The sequence below is a fragment of the Manis javanica genome, chromosome 1, assembly GCF_040802235.1.
Source record: "Manis javanica isolate MJ-LG chromosome 1, MJ_LKY, whole genome shotgun sequence".
In the NCBI taxonomy this organism is placed as follows: Eukaryota; Metazoa; Chordata; class Mammalia; order Pholidota; family Manidae; genus Manis; species Manis javanica.
This window is the reverse complement of record NC_133156.1, coordinates 136,055,363-136,075,365: the sequence shown is the minus strand read 5'-3', so window position 1 is coordinate 136,075,365 and position 20,003 is coordinate 136,055,363. Positions and strand designations below refer to the sequence as shown.

The window sequence follows — 20,003 nt, the reverse complement described above, 5'->3', positions numbered from 1 at the left end:
ATATTTAATGACTAAAAACTAAGTCATGAATTGGCTAACTTATTATTTCTTGTCTTATTGAAGACAAGACTTATTAAATCTTGGCTATTGTTAGCTGTGACCTGAACCTGAGAACAACTGTAAACTGTATGTGCTCAGATGGAGGCTTTATTCCTCCTTTAATAATTTGATTTTAATTCATGAAATTCCTCCAATCACAATATGTCAGTTTTATTTATCATACTAATTTCTGAAACAAAATGCAGCCATTACGCTTTCCTGAGACACCCACACTTCCTCCTATGACCAAGAATTTGCTTCCTAAAGGTCAAACAGAAAGTGACTGCTATGAGCTATTTGTCCTAATTTGCAGGAGTCTTTTGTTGTAATAATTGTGATGATTTGAGGCATTTTCATTCCTCAAAGATTTGTTTTTTGTGTGTGCCTTTTTCAATGGGTTTGCAAAATTGACCTTTATCAGCCCTTGTGCATAGCGGTAGGGAAGTATTTTTACCCAGAAAGATGACTGAGAAGAATAAAATCCTTCTCTTTAAACTCTGTAATGCTGCCTAAGGATTCTTAGTTCCTCCATTTCCATATGAAAAACCTCCAACTCCTAATACTCCAGCCTCTCTCTAGCCCTGGCTTTAGCCTTCTTGGCATACTCACCTATGCCAAGAAGATATTAGGTGGTTGGTCCTCTTTAAGAAACCACTGGCAAAAATCAGCTATTACATGTGCCAAGGGGTAACTCTCTCAGAAAACCGTACAATTTCCCCAAGTCTCTGATTCTTTTCTATGTCATTTTTTTGGAGAATTTCCTCAATGATTTTCTTGGAATAAAGGTTAAATAAAAATTTGAGATAACAATTCTGAAAGAAAAATAAGTAGCTATTGAAGAAGATTTCAGGGGGATTTATGAAGAGTCCTAGGTGTCAAATTTGTCTGTGGAAATAAAGATTTGAGAGAAAGAAAAAACAAAAGTTATGGAATTCTGTTAACTTAATTAGGTATTTCTGCCTTTGCAGTACACAAGATTAGGCTGTCATTTGAAAGAGGAATTGGTGCATGATTGGGATATAGAAAGAGCAGAAGTATCCTCAAAATGTAACCTTTTTTCCACTAATAACGCCTTAATATACTTAAATTACTAGGTGCTAATAAAATGTACTAATATTAATTTCCTCAAAAGGAAACTATGTTTCTTTTCCTATATGTGGAATATGAAATTCTATTGTCTGGCAGGTGAAGCAGACTTTAAATAAATTGTTTTTATTTTGTTCAATGCCTCCTTAAGTTAGGAGCATTTTCCTTTAATTGAAATTGGAAAACAGACTTCATTCTCTATTGGAGATATAATCCTATCACAAATAATAATGTCAGAATAAAAAATTAACAACCAGGTGTCCTTGGGTTGTGGGTCAAATGAAGGGTTCAATATGATTTGAAGGAGAGGCTGGTTTTTCTTCTAGATGCTGCATAATATATATTCTACTTAAGAACTTGCAAGCACTGGGTGATATTAGAGTGTTTATTATTTGTGGTATTTATTATTAAATAATAATAGTGTAATTGCACACTATAGCATTGCTGTAATTCCTCTAAGAACTCTCAGACATGAAGTGTGTTTCCTTGATCATGCAAAATATACACTCTAGGGCTATAATGAGTTTTGTCTCTCTTGACTTTTAAGAGTTTCAATAAGCACTCCAAATATCCTTGCACTAAACATTTTGATTATTTTTCCAAAACAATTATTTTATGTTCAGTAATAATCATTATTTATTATCCTATAATAATTATTTTTTATGCTTTATTATAATTACATTGAAAAGAGAAGGGGATTTTTATTAAAAGATTTTTGAAAATGAAGTAAACAAAGTTAAGTATAATTCATAACACAATTCTACTTTTTTAGTCTAATCTTATATATAGATTATTTTGTAGTAAAGGCATTGAAGGAAATCCACTACATAGAGTGAAATAGAGATGATAATTTTCTTTGTCCTCTGCATCGTGAAAAGAAGTAACAAATGAGCTAGTACTGGAATGGCTCTATTTCTCTTCCTCCTTGGGTAAAGAATGTGTCTCTTTGCTTAGTTTGTGCTGAAAATATGCAAAGTCCACATACTTGTAATAAATATGTAACCCAATTTTCTGAGGACAGAGGTTGTTGGGTAGGCTGAGCGGCAAGGTAGAAACCGTAATAATAAGATTATTCAGTTTGCCAAGAACTTGGCTCATTTCTGTGTTGCACACACAAAATCATATCTGGTAATCCTAACAATCCTGTGAGGTAAATCTGAAGATATCATTTTTACTTTAAATAATGAAGATTTGGAACTTACACAACTAGTCATTGTCACAGACTCCTTACTGTGTTCTGAACCCCAGACTCCTAAACCTAAGAGGTTTCCTCCCCTGTTAATATAGGTATAGGCATTTTCCATTAATATTATCCAGTTTCATATTTTAACTCAAGACACTGAGTCGGAATCAAGAAAGCTGAGCTGTGATCTAGTTTTCTCCAGACTATTCGTGCCAATAAAGTAGTTCACGTTTCTGTATCACTTATTCTCTGAAACTGGGGCTGACAGCTAAGGATTAGTGGTAGAGCTGATTATAGAGTGGGCAGGTGGAAAAAGACACACATGTCGGCAGGAGGCAGCGGGGTGAGTGTTTCTCTTTCCATGCCTTGGAAAACATACTCTGGGGAGAATTTAGTGAAATACAAATTAAAAGAAGCTTATTCATTGTCCCTTAGCCTAATAACAAGAAGATGCTATTTCAAGTCATTTTAAATGTACTATTTTGTTGATATAATACTTGCCATTTATTATTGTTGTATGATCAGTGTGAACTTAATGTGAAGTTGAAAAGAGAAAATATAACTTAGGTGATAAAATTTGGGAGAGATTCAGCGTTAGCCCTGGAAAACCAAGTTTCTAAAATTTCTTTTAAATGAGCAGAAGGATGTCAATAAAATTGTATTAATTTTTTAAAATTATAATTATACTTTTAACTTTTAAAGTGTGATGTTGAAAATGCTTTGTAAAGAATAAAGCACAATTTTAATTTCATTCATGATTTTAAGGGTTTAGGAAATAAATCAATAAAGCCATTTGAAATATTTGAAATAGATTTCACATTACCAAAAATGACTTTTCTTCCCAGCTGTCTTTGGAGAATGAAGACAGGATAGATGGCAGGAGTTTGGAAATACAGTGTTGCATTAGCTACAAAACCAAATCACATCATGGACTGAAACGTCTAGCTTATAGGAAAGTGACTTTCACAGAGTACTTTTCTGAAGGCAATTTTTTTTATTACTTTTAGGTGAGGAAGAGCATGATTAGTGACAGAGGGGGAGAAAATGCATGGAAAATCAAAGCTCTAAAAACAATATGATATCTAATTTCTATTTCTGAAAAACATTTTCTTGAATTTGCTCTGAAAAATACATAAAATACAGAAATTGCTCAAACAGATTTTCAAAGGTTGTAAAAAAAGGGAAGTGAATGTGAAAGAAGAAAAAATGAGAAACAGAAGATAGAAATGTAGGGAATTGCAGCCAAGTCTACCTGTGTTATTCACAAATAACTGAATCTTATTGTATAATAATCACTTTTTGAAAATAAATACAAAAGTAAATTTTATGTAATGAAACACTAGAGTATGTGATATCTTTTGAATTAAACATTAAAAATAATTTATTAAGAAAACCTGATTTTATTTTAATAAGGCATCAGCTTGGTCTTTGGTATTTGAATATTATTATTTTTGGCTTTAAAAATATTTTTATACCTAAAACAATGATGCTAGAATATAGATACATTTATCCATTAAGAATACATTTATATGAATAAATATTGCTCTTAGAAGTATCTCTCTTGCCCTTCTCGATATTTTACTAATATGAATAAATTGATGAAATTAAATGATGCCAAGAATCAAAACTGAAATGTTATTATCTATGTTTTTTTAACCTTCTCAAGATTAGGCCTAAAATAAGTAATTATCTTTTATAAATGATTAAAATAGTCTAATACTTCTTCTGTAGTTACAAATAACTCTAGAATATTTCTTTGCTATATCTTTACTGAATGATAGACATTAATGAAAGACTCATCCCTAAAAGAGAAGACCAACTATGATCACTTTTATATTTTGGGGAATAGACTTAAGGATATTGATTAAAGGATAAGTTTCTTTCATTCAACTTAAACCTAAATCCAACTTCTTTTACCATCTTGTATTATCGTTATTTCCCTGTAGGAATCCTCTAGTCCATATAGAAAAATCTATCTTAGTACATTTGTTTAAACTGCTTATCTGTTTCCACCTTCCTCTGCACATGTCATTCCCCTTCCACAGGGGACCTCAAGTGTTTCACCTATTATTGACACAGTTATAATGTGGTCCTACAGCCTTTCCTAGCATTGTATCCAATCCTATTTTAGAACACTTGTGATGCTTTGTAAAAAAACAGCTTTTTATATGTGGATCTTAACTCCAAAGTTAAACTTAAGTGTCATCGATGATAATGTTTGTCACCAAGACATTCTTCTTACATCGCTTTCAAGACCTGGAATAGTATCTTTCATACAGTACATAATTAGAAGACCTTAATCAATAAATGTTAGATTGTAAGAGTTTCTATTTGAAACTAAGGCATTTGAAATATCACTCTGAAAATGGCAATAGGTGACTTAGAGTAACAATTTGATGCATGACATAAGAAAAATTGTCTTGAAATTGTTAGAGTGACACTAACTATTGTGGTCCATTTTCTTAACTTCAAAGCTCATATTGCTGGACAGTAAGATGTAACCATGTGATGAACCCACTTCAATCTATACATGGCACGTGCCTGCCTCACAGGATATAATTTCAGAAGTCCTTGAATGCCTATGTTCTCCATTCATCTTCACCTAATACTTTACAAATGAATCATTACTAAAGCAGGTTTGATGTCTGAGTGTTGAAGGGCAAAGATCCTTTATTTCTGTAGATTCAGCAAGGTGTATAAATGTAATCATTCCTCACTAGCGTTAAGAACATTTTTTTTTACATCAATACTTTAAAGAAGGATGTTATGTTTTTCTCTGATCTCTTCCTTATTGAAAACTGAAAAAAAAAACCAATTTCTAAAGACATCTTTCATTGGCACAAGTCAAAGGGCCAGGTTAACATGTTTCTACATGTTAAACAGTGCTGCTACATTATTTTCACTTTAAAATGATATATTTGGAACTTTGAAAAAGTGAGTGGGTTTGGTGCAAGTTTTATCTTCAAATGGTTGTGAGCTATTTTTAGCTGTAGGGTTTATGAGATTTCCAATTTTATATTGCAAAAGATTTACCTTCTGCAGATGAAGTAGAAAATAAAAGTTGAAATGGTTTTGTTTCCTTCAGATAATAATTAATTTGCCTTTAATCCTAAAGGATAAAAAGGAGAAAGAGAATTTGAATTTGTGTCACATATCTTCCAAGAACTATTCTGATATTCATTCCATTCTTGAAATTGAAAGCCAAGTAAGTTAATTAAATGTTACCATTCCTTGAAGCTAAGTACAATTTAAGTTTGAAACAGATCTCTTTCCTCTTTCCAGAATAATCAGCCTTAGAGTTCTGATTTAATAGCTGATCAAGCTCTATCTACACTAAAAAGCAAATGAAGACTTACCCAAACCCAAATGTATTGGATCTAATGCATGTTCCAGGGACCTATTGTCATGCTCATTTAACTGGCACTTTTTGATGGCTGCTGAAATGAATGAATCTACCTGAATTTCTCTTTGTTTCTCCTGCATATTGAGCTAAAAACCTATTGGTACAGTTCTGTAAGAACAAAAAAAAAACAATAATTAATTTGGTATTTAAGCTGTCTGCATTGCTGAAAATGGTGGACTCTCAACATCTCCTTCCTTCTACCGAGATTTCTGGCTACACTGGAGTACACAAAGTATCTATGTCAAAGCACTTGTATTTAACAGTCACCCTGTGTTCATTAAATTCCCATTTTTAAATTGTGGTTTATAACTATTAGATAATTTCTTCTTCTCTGTATAATCACACTTATGAATCATCTCCAGTCTTTGACAGTGTTGAAGGTTATTAGCCTGAGGTTGGATACGAAATAAAGGCCACAAGTGTCCATTAACTTGAACCTGAATCTTCCAAATGTTGGGTACTAGAATTCTGTATACATCACATATTTGGGTCAGATCAATATCCAAGTCACTATTTTTAATATTCTTTTATTCTCCAAATATTCTTCAAGAAGATATTTGTGTATGTGGGGGTGTAAAAGAGTATGGTTATGTGAGGGCAACTTCTCAGAATATTTTTCTTCTTCTACAAGGTTGTAGGAAAGTCACAAGTTAACTTTGAATAGAGCCTCATCTTAGGGATAATTTCTTCTTCAATTTCCTCTTCAAATCTGTGTTTTTATAGATTTGCCATAGAATTTCTGATGAGAGGTCTTTAGTGATTTCTGCAATACCTATGGACTCTCAGTGTTTGTACAAAGAAGATTTGGTATTGATAAATTCTCATAAGAAAGAACTTAGATAAACAAATGATCCTAATTATGCATATGTCTTCTTATTTAGCAGCCATAATTTTATGCAAGGTCTGTCGGCAGAAAATTATTTTATTAGAAAGAAGTAAATTGATTTCAAAGTTATATTTTATTTATATCTATAAATATCAACTAAGACTTATGAAATGTACTGAGATACATTAGTGAATCCATAGCTGATTATCTGTGGCTAGTAAGTGCTCAAAGTTGATGAGAAAACATACTTGGCCTACTAAACTTTTAGAGAATTCTAACACTGATAAGATAGAATTTTTAAAGCAAAGATTTGTTAAATGACTTCAGTCCATTTGCAGAGTATATATCATATACATTAATATTGTTTTCTTAAAGTAGAAGAATTAATAAAAGAGACTTAATCCATATTTATAATAATGATATAATTGCCTAGTTTCAGAGTTCATATAAAAATAATATTTGGAATGCATTCACTAACAGAATTCTAAAATAGGTCAATATGGAAAGATAATATTTCAAAACTACAGAAGCTCCATTTTTCCTCCATATTAGATTTATTATCAGGGGCTTAGAAGCAATTCATTATCGTTAAAATGTGTAAATTAAAACTAATGGATTTGGAGTACTTTATCCACAAAATCAGGGAAATATTTTAGTATATGCAATTCATTCAGAGGACCTTAACTTTTACATAAATAGTTAAATGTATACCCACATTTTCATCCTGCAAACCCTCATCTGTGAAGTTACCAGTTGAATATTAAAAATAAAACAAAACAAAGCAAAGCAAAAACAGACAAAAGCCATGGATAGTTTATCGGGAATCTAAATCTAGAAGCCTATAGACATCCAAAATCTGGCCTTCCTAGTCTTCTTCACAGGAAAGTCCAAACACCAAGATCCACTGTAGTTCTCCAAAGAACTCCAAAATGGTTCATTCAGGGTGAATGTAGCACAGTATCAGCATAATCAGAGTACGTATCTCCAGAGGTTATTCCCCAAAGCCCCTGAGTGTTTCTTTTGATTTAGCTTTATACCAGCATATATACCATTAAAATATGAAAAAAAAATGATAAAGCAGCATCTGGAAAGCTGAAATGTTGTAAAAAACTTAAATTACATTTTATTCCTCAGGCTTGAAACACAAATTGAGAATTTTTCAAATTAAACTTAGTTACTTCCCATATTCAACATTGAAATATGATAGCACAGGGCAGTTGCAAACAGAGGCAAAATTCCAAATTTTGCACATAGGTAGAATCAGACAGAAAATGTCATATGACTTTTCAGGACACTAGATTATAATAAATTTAAAGAGCAAAAGAAAAAGTCCCCCCTTGAAATAATTCTTGATTTGTGGGTTTCAAAATTCCAATTCGCCCTAAATACATAAGTGTGGTCAGTTTTCGAGACTAGGACCATTATGCTCTGAGCTCTATGTCAAGACCAATAGCAAGAACAGCAGAATATCTAAACAATGTGGGGAGAAAAACCCCAAGAAATTTTAAGAAAATTAGCTTATTTGGGGAAATATCAAAAAATTAAATTTGTATATTATATGGTTAGTTAACAATTGCTTCACTGTTGAAGGTTTTATGAAATTCTATGATGACATACTATTTTATTGAACATGTGTGTAACTATACACTTATAGGCTAGTGGAATTAGAAAATTAGCATCTGCAAGCCACAACACTTTGCAGTTGGCAAAGTATTTTTACAGATGTTTATTTGTCCTCCCCCATAGGCAAGCAAGGAAGTCTCCGACATTTCTGTTTTGCAGTTTGCGACTTTAAAGCTCAAGAGCCTTTGGTGGACATACCCAAGGATAAGTGTGAATGTCCAAGGTTTTTTCCTCCTACTCCAACACATTTTCCTGTAGATCCCAGATACATAAAGGTTAATCAGTCAATGAGGCAGGGAAAAGTCTGAACCTATGTGTGGAATGAAGGTAAGTCAATCATTAGCCTATGAAGCGAATGTAAACTGGAGGATAATCTTTTCAGACTACGTTGTTATATGAGGTACTTATTTTTGATGGCTGCTCATGTTACAAATAAGCAAACCATACTGAAGTAAAAAGTGATCAGCAAAACTTTGAAAACTAATTTTAGGTATAGGAATGATCAACTCTGCTGATTTCCCTGTGCAAATCCAAATGGAAACAGGAATAGAATCCCCCAGTGTTTTGTACAGGATAAGGTTTGTAGCTATTTTTTAATTAGAACATTCCCTGACACATCAGATTATCTAAATATGTCTTAAACCATTCAAAAAAAGAAGGTGGGGGTCTTTTTCTGTTCAAAAAAAGGGAGGCAGGCAGGACAGAGACGGTTGTCTCTGAGAGCAGTGCACATCTGGTGCACAGAAGTTGCATACATTATAGTGCAAGCAGCAAATCCCCATGCTCCATCAACTTTGTATGGAGAAAAGAAGTGGGGAGGGCAAAGGAAAATGGTACACACAAGTCCATGATGGCATGGCATGATATCCTGGATATCCCTCATGTCATGTGAATACAAGACAAAGCGAGTAAGATCTGTCTCAATAACAGGGTGTGGGTCTCAAGAGTTCACCCAGAAAAGTGGAAAAAGAGTCAGTGGTTACCTTCACAAATTTCATTTTGTGGTGTGCCACCCGAGAATCAGTTATAAGTTATTTTGAACCTTTCTATTTAGTTTTGCTCTTGAAAGAAATCACAAAATATGGAAACAAATATCATCATTTGGCTTAATTCAGGTATTCTTAATTAAACAGGACCACAGACTTTATTGAGCATTTGAAAATATACACAAGGAACAACAGCTTTTTCTCTGTATATTTTTAATTTGACTCTGTGATGATTAAATAACCCAGTTTTCATCATGAAAAGGGCACTTGTTTCTACAGAAGCTGTGTACAGCTTGCACTTTTCCAAGTACTGTTTCCACATTTCTTCTTTGCCATTGCTGAGGTTGTATCTCCACGTACTCAGGAAGCAAATTCTAGAATGTTGCACGATTGCCCCCCTAAGTTGTTCTTTCAGATTCTATTTCTCCATAGAGTTCAGCTAACTTTTTAAACTCAGGCCCCCAGTCTCCAAGGTAGTGATAATCCTGGTCTGATTGTGTCGTGGCTGAATCCAGTGAGCTGATGGACCCAGCTTCTGACCTCTGACCTTCATAGGCATAAGTCTGAAGGGAGTCATAAGGGGGGACACTGGGGTCCAGGTCAGCTTCCGCCAGTTTTTGCTTAATAAATTCCTGAACATCTATACTCTCCAGAGTGGACAATGTCTGGTGTCTGGGGGTGAGCTTCACTTCGGGCCTGATATCTCTCCGATATTTGAACTCCTCAGCAGTAGACGGATTCCTCAAGGCTGTGATGTCAAAGGCCTCAGTGTCTTCCTCGCCGCCCCCCTCGTCATCATAAGTGACCACGTTCTCCCGCACATCTTCCTCTGAAATGATCAGGGGCTCTTTTTTGCTGCGTCTCAATGTGATAAAAAGTACTACGATTGCTGAGGGAAAATGAAAAGAGGATGAATATTAGAAAAAAAAAAGAAAGCAATTCTTGGAGAATTGACATCAGCAAATTCCCACCCCCGTCATCAATAATATTCCATTTAGGTTTGCGTTGTAACATGACCCTGATCTCTGCACTCTCTGAATAACACTTCAAGACTCTCTAATAACTCAAAGAAGGGGAAAAAAATGATCTCTGCAAAGCACTGGGAATTGCTGATCTTCTCTAGAAACCCCAATAGTCTCATGGGCCAGGCTTCTGCTTTCACGATTCTTGATTCATTGCAGGCTAGACAGTGTTTAACAGATGACAGAAAAGCAACATGAAAACTTGAAGGAGAAAAATAATGGTGTGGGTTGGTCTAGCTACAGATACATAATCCTTCCAGTTACATACATTAAAGGCAGGATATTTTAGGATTCTATTGGACAGAAAGGAGCCCCTACCTTAGACCCTTTACTTTTAACGCTTGTAGGAATCAGAGCAGCGATATTTTACATGGCTAGTCTCTTTCATCCTTTACCTTTAGAATGTTATCATGTATTAATAATTGCATTTCCTTATCAAGCTGCAAAAATGTTAATTTCCTTGTACCCAATTTCTGTTTTCTAGGAATTTTTCAGGTTACAAAGTGTTCTTTACATAATGTACTTACTCCTCACAGAAGAGCTATGGCTGTCCCCATTTTTGAAATGAGGAAACAGCCTCAAGAGAGACGGCATGGATAACTAAGATCTAAGTCTACGATCATACAAATGGTAGGTGAGCTGGTGCTGGAACCGATGACTTTTCATGCCAAACATGATGGGGTTTCCATTACTTTCTTCATTATTTAAAAATATATAGAAAGAAACTGAGTGGCCAGATGGACATGTGGCTTATTAACAATAGTGCTACAACCATTGAATGGAATGACAGAAATGGGTCTTGGGCACTTTGGCAGTTTTTCAGTATTTTCAAATCTTTCTATTTGATGGTATGAAACCATTCCTAAATAGAATGACCTCACTTCCACTTTGGGTCTTTAATCACAATATCCTTTACTTTAGCTCTGCAGACTATTCTTTTTTTGATCAACTGATACATTAAGTTTTATGATAGTCATTATTACGTTTATTATTGTTTTAAACATTCTTTTTAATGTGATGGAGAAGTGATTGCAATGGCATATAGGGTTGTTAGATTTAGCAAATAATTAAATGTGAACTTGAGATAAATAACAATATGTATATTTTGTCATTTGAATACAAGATAAAGCCAATACTAAATATAATATAATATAATTATGCTAAATATAATGTATATCTTGTATATATATATGCTATATAGGCATATGCATAAATAAACATAGATATGTAGACATTGAGTATTCTCCATGCAATATGCAATATTTGAGATTACACACAAATGCAAATATTGTATGACCACACTTTTCATATAAATACATATATGGATAAATTTTACCTATGTATTAATGCATATATATGTATACATATGTGTAACATATGTATATATTGTATGTGATATGCTATATATGTGTGTGCATATTATATATATGTAATACACACACAAATATATACCTATGGATATATACACATATTTTTTAATCTTAAATGAACATTTGTATATTGCATTTTATCTATTTGTATACTGTATTTTATCTAGCAATGCTAACTCCATGTAATCTTTAACCAATGATTATAAAGTAAACAAATACCAGGTTTGCTGTTTTCCAATAAAGAATGTACCTGGAACCCTAAAAAGCACCCTCTTACCTCTAGAAATTAACTTCTATCCCTATTTCTATCATTATTGTTTCTTTACTTCTTTTTATAACTTTTTGTATTTATACCCCTAATTAATATAGCTGAACTCTGCCTGTTTTTAAACTAGATGTTACACTGTGCATGTGCTTCTAAGACTTGACAACATGGAGAGGCAGAAGAATCTATTTTCAAGTCAGAAGTGGAAAGGATAATTACAGCAGAGAAGTTTACTATATGTGGAAAGAGATGGTCACAGTGCCCTGGAGGAATCTAATTTTCCAGAGAAAAGGTAAATGAGAGTCTATGGGAATGAAGACAACGGAAAGGACAAAACATCTATAGGGAAGGTGAGATAACCATCTTGAAGAGTATGGAATTAAAGGATACTGCCTAGGTAATGGGGAAATGCAGTGTGAAAGATGATGACACACATGGGGAAACACTGAGTCACTGTGTTTGGAATGTAGTGATTCCAGAAAGCTGAGAAGGAAATGCTCATGATATATGTGGCCCTGATCCACAAATACTATGCTATGGCACAAAATCATTTTCCATACATGTTGCTTACACTGCAAAGGCATTATCTAATGTAATACTATATTTTTTGAAAAAAATTAAAAAAAGATTTTTGCTGAATGCAGTATGCATTTAATACCTTACTATTTTTTTGTGTGTAAATCCAGTTTAGATCTTTCTAATTCATTGGCCCATACAACATCCTCAAGTACTCACTCCACTGTACTCAGAAATTTAAATTTATTGCCCACTGTATATTTCTGTTCATTTTTATGATTAAGGGAGAAGGATGTTCTAGATTAAAGATCCATTTCTACAGACTGCCTAATTTATTACAGTAAAGTTTCTGACTTTTGTGAATAAATCAAGTTATTTTCCCTTATGTTGAAATGTTTCGTGTTTGATGTCAAGGGAATTTATGTGCTTCTCTAAGAGGGAGAGTGTGATCAATACTATTATCAAAGTGTTGTGTTAATTTGCATCCTTTATCAATATTAATTCCATATTTGCCTAATGAGATAGAGGGGGTGATGCTGAGGTTGTTATTAAGATATTTAAATTTGTTTATTCCTTATACTTTTAGAAAATATTCTTGATATATTTTGATTCAAAACATAGACACTAATTCACTTTGAACTTTGAGGTTTTGTATCTATCTCTTTTTCACACTTAGTCATTTGCCAGTCATCAAAGATTCCTACGTTTGTTACATACCAATTAAATATAAGGTCAACATATAATTAAAACCATACAATCTGAGATACTTTTATGAATGAAAGGGGATTTTGTTTATAATTAATATAAGACATCAGGTCAAATATGGACATATGGTCCTTCTAATCAAAGGCAAATGCAAACCAACTCAGAGAAGAATGCAGAAACATGGATGATTAAACATGCTCCTAATCAACTACTTTACATTCATGTTTGTTCAGTAGATGCTTCTGGAGCAGATGGCATACAGAGATATTCCATAAACAATTTTTGTATGGATGAACAAAGGAGTAATCTCTGTGAAACTGATAATGTGGCATTGTGTTAAATGCATCTTCATGCATAGTAATAACTTCACTAGGAAAATAATTTTAAATGTATTTTTAAATCAGCTTATGGCTGCTAATAATGCCAAACACCTGGTTATTCTGAGAACATTTTTAATGTTTGAAGACCAAACCAAATGTGCAAAAAAAATCCAAAGATCAAATGAAATGTGTTTTAAGAGAATGAATGAAGATAATAATTATAGAAGTAGATTGGAGAATTAAGTCCTTATGTAAAAACTGAAAGTTAAATTGAATATATTCAAATGACCCCTCCCCACAGTCCATCAAACCACACATGTAAAACAAGATAACCTCTTCTTACAGTGGGTCATCTAGGAATATATAATAAGATATAGCCATGAACTTGTTAAAAAAATGAATATATATATATATATATATATATATATATATATAAAGTGATTATCTTTCCTTGTTCAAAATTATAAAGATTTTTGATATTTGTATAAAATCTGGATCAAAACATGAATAAATTATAATATTTTTGAGACATCTTTATTCTAAATTCTATATTTATTCTTGGTAAATTTATTTTTCTTCTTTTATTTTTGAGTTTGGCCAGGATTTCAAACTCACTTGATTTATCTTTTAAAGAAAATTAGAACTAATTTATTAAGTTTCATTATTTTCATCATAAAGGAATTAAAATTTGGGGATATATTTTTGTATTTGCATTTCTTACACCATTTAATTATTTATCTATCAATTGTAGAGCTTATAGTTCTAAGGGGTTTTGAGTTTTTGCAACTTGAACTGTCTTACAGCTTGCATTTAGGTACACTGTATCCTGACTCCCAACATCCTTCCCCAAAATACTTCTTGTAGGCTATATTTTTACCCCTAAAGATCACTTTATTCTTTTTTATATCATCATATGTTAGTACTAAATTTGGTAGAAATGAGGTGGCTCAAGTCAGGGAGATTATTTTCATTAACTTCTGTAGTGCTATTGGCTACCAGGTAATGGCCCTTCTCATTGAAACTTATTTTTTTTCAAACTAAGGGGAGCCCACAGATTATCCATAGAGTCCTTCCAGATAGGTCAGATGACAACAGGTTGGCAGTTATCTCCTCACCAAATCTACCTTCCTCTTCTCATCCCTTACTCCACTCACACCAAATCCACCCTGATCCCCATTTATCAGGACATGTGTATCCAACGGTAGGAAACATCCAGGTTGTGGACTTAGCTAGTCCCCTGCATGTGATGTGCGATTTAAAGTACAGTTGGCAGAATTCTGATTCAGAGCCTGATTCAGTGATTTCTTTGCCAAGTGTAACTTAGGTTAGCTCTGCCAACTGCTCTGGTCCCTCCACAAGAAGGTGGGGTGCAGGTGGGAAATGCATGTCAGATCCCTGGGAGGTAAAGAAGACTCCATCCAGTACACCTTCTGCTAGCACCAAATTGTGATTGCATTATAAAGGCTTACTCTAAATTCTCTCCCAATCATCCAATACAATGGACCTGACAATGGTAATCCTGACAGAACATAACCCAATTCATAACATGTCTATCTACCATTCAAAGTTAAAACCTTTGCTTTTCAAGCACCATTTTCAGATAACCAATACACATATAGATGGAGACTGACCATACTTTAAAATTTTGAATCATAGTTAAACCATTATAAAATATAAATAAGCATCACAAAATTTTATAGCTGACTCTCAGGTTTTTTTAGTTGAAACCTTATCTTCACAGATTTGCAAATAGAAACAAGAGACTGAATAGGTCACCTGGGATCACATCAATCATTAGCAGCAAAATTAAAGATGGCCTTATACACTCGCAGTCATTTTCACAAACAGCTAATAGTTACAGCATATTTCAATATTAACAATATTAATATCACAATTTGGTTACCTGTTAGGGTTGGATGTTATTAGAGAATTATAAATTCTATAATAAAGTTTGACTACTTCTGGTGGTGCTGATATTTTCCTTGAAGATTATGAGCTCATGTATTAGCCAAAATTATTTCAAAAGTACAAATGGCTACATTCTGAGTTTGTTGGCTAGATTCCTTGTAAATAACAATGAAAAACTCCTCTTACCATGCCAATAAAAATATATGTTGCATTATAAATAATGATTTAAACCCAAGCTTAAGAAATTATTCCACAACTTTTGGATAAAACTGGAGAAGCACATTTGAATTTCAATAACAATTGAAGGAGTAAACATATTAAATAACATCTTTGTTCCACTAGTCCTAAGGGATAGAATAAGATTTAGAGAGTTCTCTTATTTACCCCAAAGGGAAAACAGCATTTTCATAAGAGGGAAGTATTGTTTCACACAAAAATATATTATACATAATTTGCCTTAATTGTACCTCCAAATTAACATTTTACAATTAATTTTCAAACTTTTATCTTAGTATACAAAAATAGCTTTATTGTGATAAGTGCGAACAAAGGCAAAGGTAACATGCCTCCTCCAACTAAACTGTCTTTATCTCCCAGAATAAAGACTAGAAGAACTTACATTAAAGTCACTGAGTTCAATTCTTTGTGGTTTAAGTTAGGAACCCTAGAAGGAGCAATGTTGGTAGTTTTTGGTTTGCTTCTGAGTTTTTTGTCTTGATTGTTCAAAACAAAACAAAAAATAAATGTTAATGTCTAAAGAAAGGAGTGGTTATGATGAATCAATTTATAAATAAATAAAATTTAGAAAGCTGGATTTTCCTGGCTTCCTTCTTCAAACTGAATCTACTATAAAAGACTGCACTGCAACCATAGAGTCCTTGTGATGGTGCCCCAAACCTCCAGGCTCTACTTTGCTAAGGCCAGTGGACTTGATCGAACCTCTGAGGAGCTTTTGACTTGTTGAATGCTCTGTCCAGTGGTTTCCTGTGACCTTTATGACATTATACTGTACTCATTTTCTTCCTTCTTTCCCAATTTCTCTTCTGCTCTCTTCTGTACTCTCATCCTCCTTGATTTAATGATCACATTGGAGCCCATCACAGCTCTATCCCGATTTACTGTCTCCCTGTTTATACTCTCTTGCTGTAGTGCCTTCAATAAAGTAGTCTCCTGGTGTCCCCCAGCTCTGGGACGATCAGGACCCATGCTCAGCAAGGGATGAAAAGTCCTCCTTGGTACTGTTCTAACTCAGCCACATACCTAATTTATGTAAGATTACTTTTTATTTTTTTATTTGTGTCTACTTTATTGTTAGCCCTTGGAGATTTTTTTCAAGGAAATGATAATGTGTCATAAACATTAGGTATTTGTTCACTGGTATGAAATTATTAACATTGCAATTTTCCAGTGATATCTCAGGTACTCCCAGTAAACATACAGTTAAGATTCTGATAAAAAGTTTTATCCAAGAATCTGCAACCAATTCTCCAAGATGACTTTTGATTTCACCTCTAGCCTCCTGAACATTTTGATATTATCCATCTTTCTTCAGCTCTGCCCTAAGCATGTGCTAGTCCAAACCATGCTGAACAGCATATAGCTGCATGGTCTTCCTAACCTCATTGCCTATATGCTCACTTGGCATCATGAGATCTTTTCCCTCCCTTGTTCATGGTCACACTGTCCTAAATATAAATGTTGTGATGGGAGTCTCCTGCTTTAAACCTCTTTTGCACACCTAGAACAAAGTCCACCATCTTTACCATGCCCAGTGAAGCCCCAAACTCTCACCTCTGCCTAAATATCCATTCCACTTCTCAGCCTCTTTCTACCATGCTCTTCACTCCTTCTGTACAAATAGTTTGTCTTCTACCCCAGGAACAAAATAAAGACCATTCCTTGCAAGAAAATCTCTGTCTCAGCAAAGTATACAATTTTTTTTTTCATGGGTGCATAGAACCAAGAAAAGAACAAAAGATAAGGCTGCTCAGAGAAAGATGGAAGGGGGGGCACACTGGAAAAAGAAATGTGTACCCACTTTCAACAATGAAGCAGAAAGATTTTTTCACATTTATCCTTATAAAAATCTGGGTTTGCTGTCTTGTTTTAAATAGTAATTCTAAAGAGTTTATAGTAATAGCTTCTAATGTGGTTATGGTAAAATTTAGACTATTAAAATGATAATACATAATTAGAGAAAATGTTTTATTTTTTATTACATGCAACACAAATCTCACAAAACCCCTTTAAATTTAATAAAATTTAATATCTCTAAAGACAAAATTATTTATAGTTTTATAGTGCTGGGTTCTTTAACATTCAGCCAATACTGACAACTTTTAGACTAGTAAACATTTCTATAAGAAACCTATTTTTCATTTGTTATTCATATTCCTTTTAGAATGATGTCACGTCTTTTAAAATATATTGTAAAAGCTTGTTCAATAATGGATTTAGAATAATATCAGCTCTTTCTAAAATAGATCCTTTCCAAGTAGATTTCTCTTCCTATCCTTCTGATACTTCAACTCTTTCATTACATTTGAATCAGATTATTTCTAGATTAACTATGGCATTGAGAAAGATGCAGCTGGTTTTTTATCCAAGTTATTCATTCCTGCATTAATTCTTAGGTTTTGTCAAAATGGCATATTCTTTCTCCCTTCTCTGTGTGTACCCCGCTGTCTCTTTTCTAACGCAGTCCTGACCCTGGCAGGCTCCCCTCCGAGGCGCTGTCATATGGCAGGATTCAGAATGACTTACCCAGGAGAATGACTACACACAGGAGAATAGCGATTAAGGCTCCTGTGCTCAAACCAGCGGACGACAGGAACGCTTCTGATTGGCAGGTCCGCAAGCGCCCGTCTCTCTCGCAGGCACAAACCCTGACCGTCAGGGTCCCGCTGCTGCTGAGAGAGGGGATTCCACCGTCAGAGATCATAATGGGCAGATAATACACATCCTGCATAGTTCGACTAAATCTCCTCCGCCTTGTCAGAATGCTCGCTGTGTTATCTATGATAGACATAAGCAAAACAAAACGTACTTAGTAAAACCACCAGTCAAGATGCACATTTCCGTTAATGGATAAAATGGGTAGGTATGATTTGGGGTTTTGGTTTTTTGTTGTTTTTTTTTCAGTGTATGAGAAGCACAAGTGAACCTGAAGGAGCGATCATGAAAGAACTAATACTGGTTTTCAAACTGAAACATTAAGTGAACCCAAACTGAAAGAGAGGGGAAAGAGTGGAAGACAGATGCAGGAGGAAACGAGACATTTTGGACTTGGACATGATAGCCAGAGGATTTGAAAGGATGCAGGTGGCTTAAAGCCAGCAGGTCCTGAACTTGGGGACGAGACAGCAGACTCTGTCCCAAGCCTGGTGACTCTGAACACAAGCAAGAAGTCACCAGACATCTGTGTTTTTAGCAGAGTATTCAGGTGATGGTAATGAACACAAAACTTTAAGGTAATGAACTTTTATTTTATATCTAAAGTGGTGTAGATAATATACTTAAGAAGACTTCAAATCAACTGCAAAGCTTATTTAGACTTCATTGTGACTTGAAGCTCTCTTTCCATAGACCGCACATCATGGGAAAGTTAATGATCAGTAAAACCAAATTCTATTTTCAGGTGCTTTTTAAAGGCTATGCACTAAATAAATACCTGCATGGTGTATTTTGATAAGCTTACACAACCTCGTAAGGTAGACAATGTTAAATTCCTTACTTTTTAGGAGAAAATAATTTTTACTATAAACAATAATTTAAAAATTTATAAAAAAGTAAGTTCCAGAGGATATATTTCCTAAATCACAGAGTTAGTAAATCAGGATAAGGTTACAACCAAATACATTCTAGAATCCTACTCAAAACCACAGAGTCACACTGCCTCTTCACCAACTCACCTCCAATTGGTACTGATGCCTTTACGGGCACACAATGTATGATTACCCTAGCATTTTTATTCCTCATCCCAGCAATTCTGTTAGCTAAAAGACACTTCTGGGGTTAGCACAGATCCCCTGCACAGAAGGACTTGTTGCCCTAGCATTCGGTTGTTGCCTGGCCCAAGGTCACACCCTGCAGAACAGCACATATCAGTGACTCACTGCTGCAAGGCTACAAAGGTAAAGCCCTCCACGGAAGGCAGGCAACGCTGAAGGGCAAGTTTAGTTCCAGAGCTTTCCTATGGGATCAGCCATCAGGCATTAGAATTGCACGGCAGCTCTATTATTTTTTTACTTGGCCCAACCCTTCTTCATTCCCCTGTGGTCCACAAATGTTCCCAAGAGCATACTCCAGTAAACTCCCTGCCCTCTAAACTCTAAGTCAGTCTGCTTCCCAGAGAATCCAATCTGCGATTGCACCTATGAGTTAATTCCTTTTCACTAAAAAGTAGGTGAATCATTTGACAATTACACTGAAGACTTTAATTTCTTATATTGAACCATTTGAATTCTTTTATTCTGAAAACTGGGATTCCTTTACATATAAGTATGTTTAAAAAAGTCATGATACAATGTCCTACAGCTTGATTTTCTTGATCTTACATTGCTAAAATAATGCAAAGATAATAAATCTTAAAATATTCAATCTATTACAGATAACAAAAAACATGAAACATAAATACATCTATTCATATATATGAGTATGTATCTATATCTGTATCCATATCTATACATCTATATAATTGAAGGTTTGTTATAGAGCACAAATAAATAATCTAAATAGGAATTTAAAAAGTA

At 34.0% G+C, this 20,003-nt stretch overlaps 1 protein-coding gene across 4 annotated transcripts in view; it reads right to left on the bottom strand.

The window, feature by feature from the left end:
• Positions 1–6,740: 6,740 nt before the first annotated feature.
• The window catches only part of CDH18 (cadherin 18), a 1,048,863-nt gene continuing 1,035,600 nt past the window's right edge, over positions 6,741–20,003 (bottom strand). For 3 of the 4 annotated variants that reach the window (XM_073237622.1, XM_073237625.1, XM_073237623.1), the window contains 2 exons: positions 18,016–18,267; positions 6,741–10,035 (listed from right to left, as the gene is read on the bottom strand). In XM_073237622.1, coding sequence (XP_073093723.1) covers positions 9,545–10,035; positions 18,016–18,267 — 743 coding nt within the window. In that variant the 3' untranslated portion in view covers positions 6,741–9,544. The remainder of the gene's footprint in view (positions 10,036–18,015; positions 18,268–20,003) is intronic. The other variant, XR_012131738.1, reaches the window with a different exon arrangement.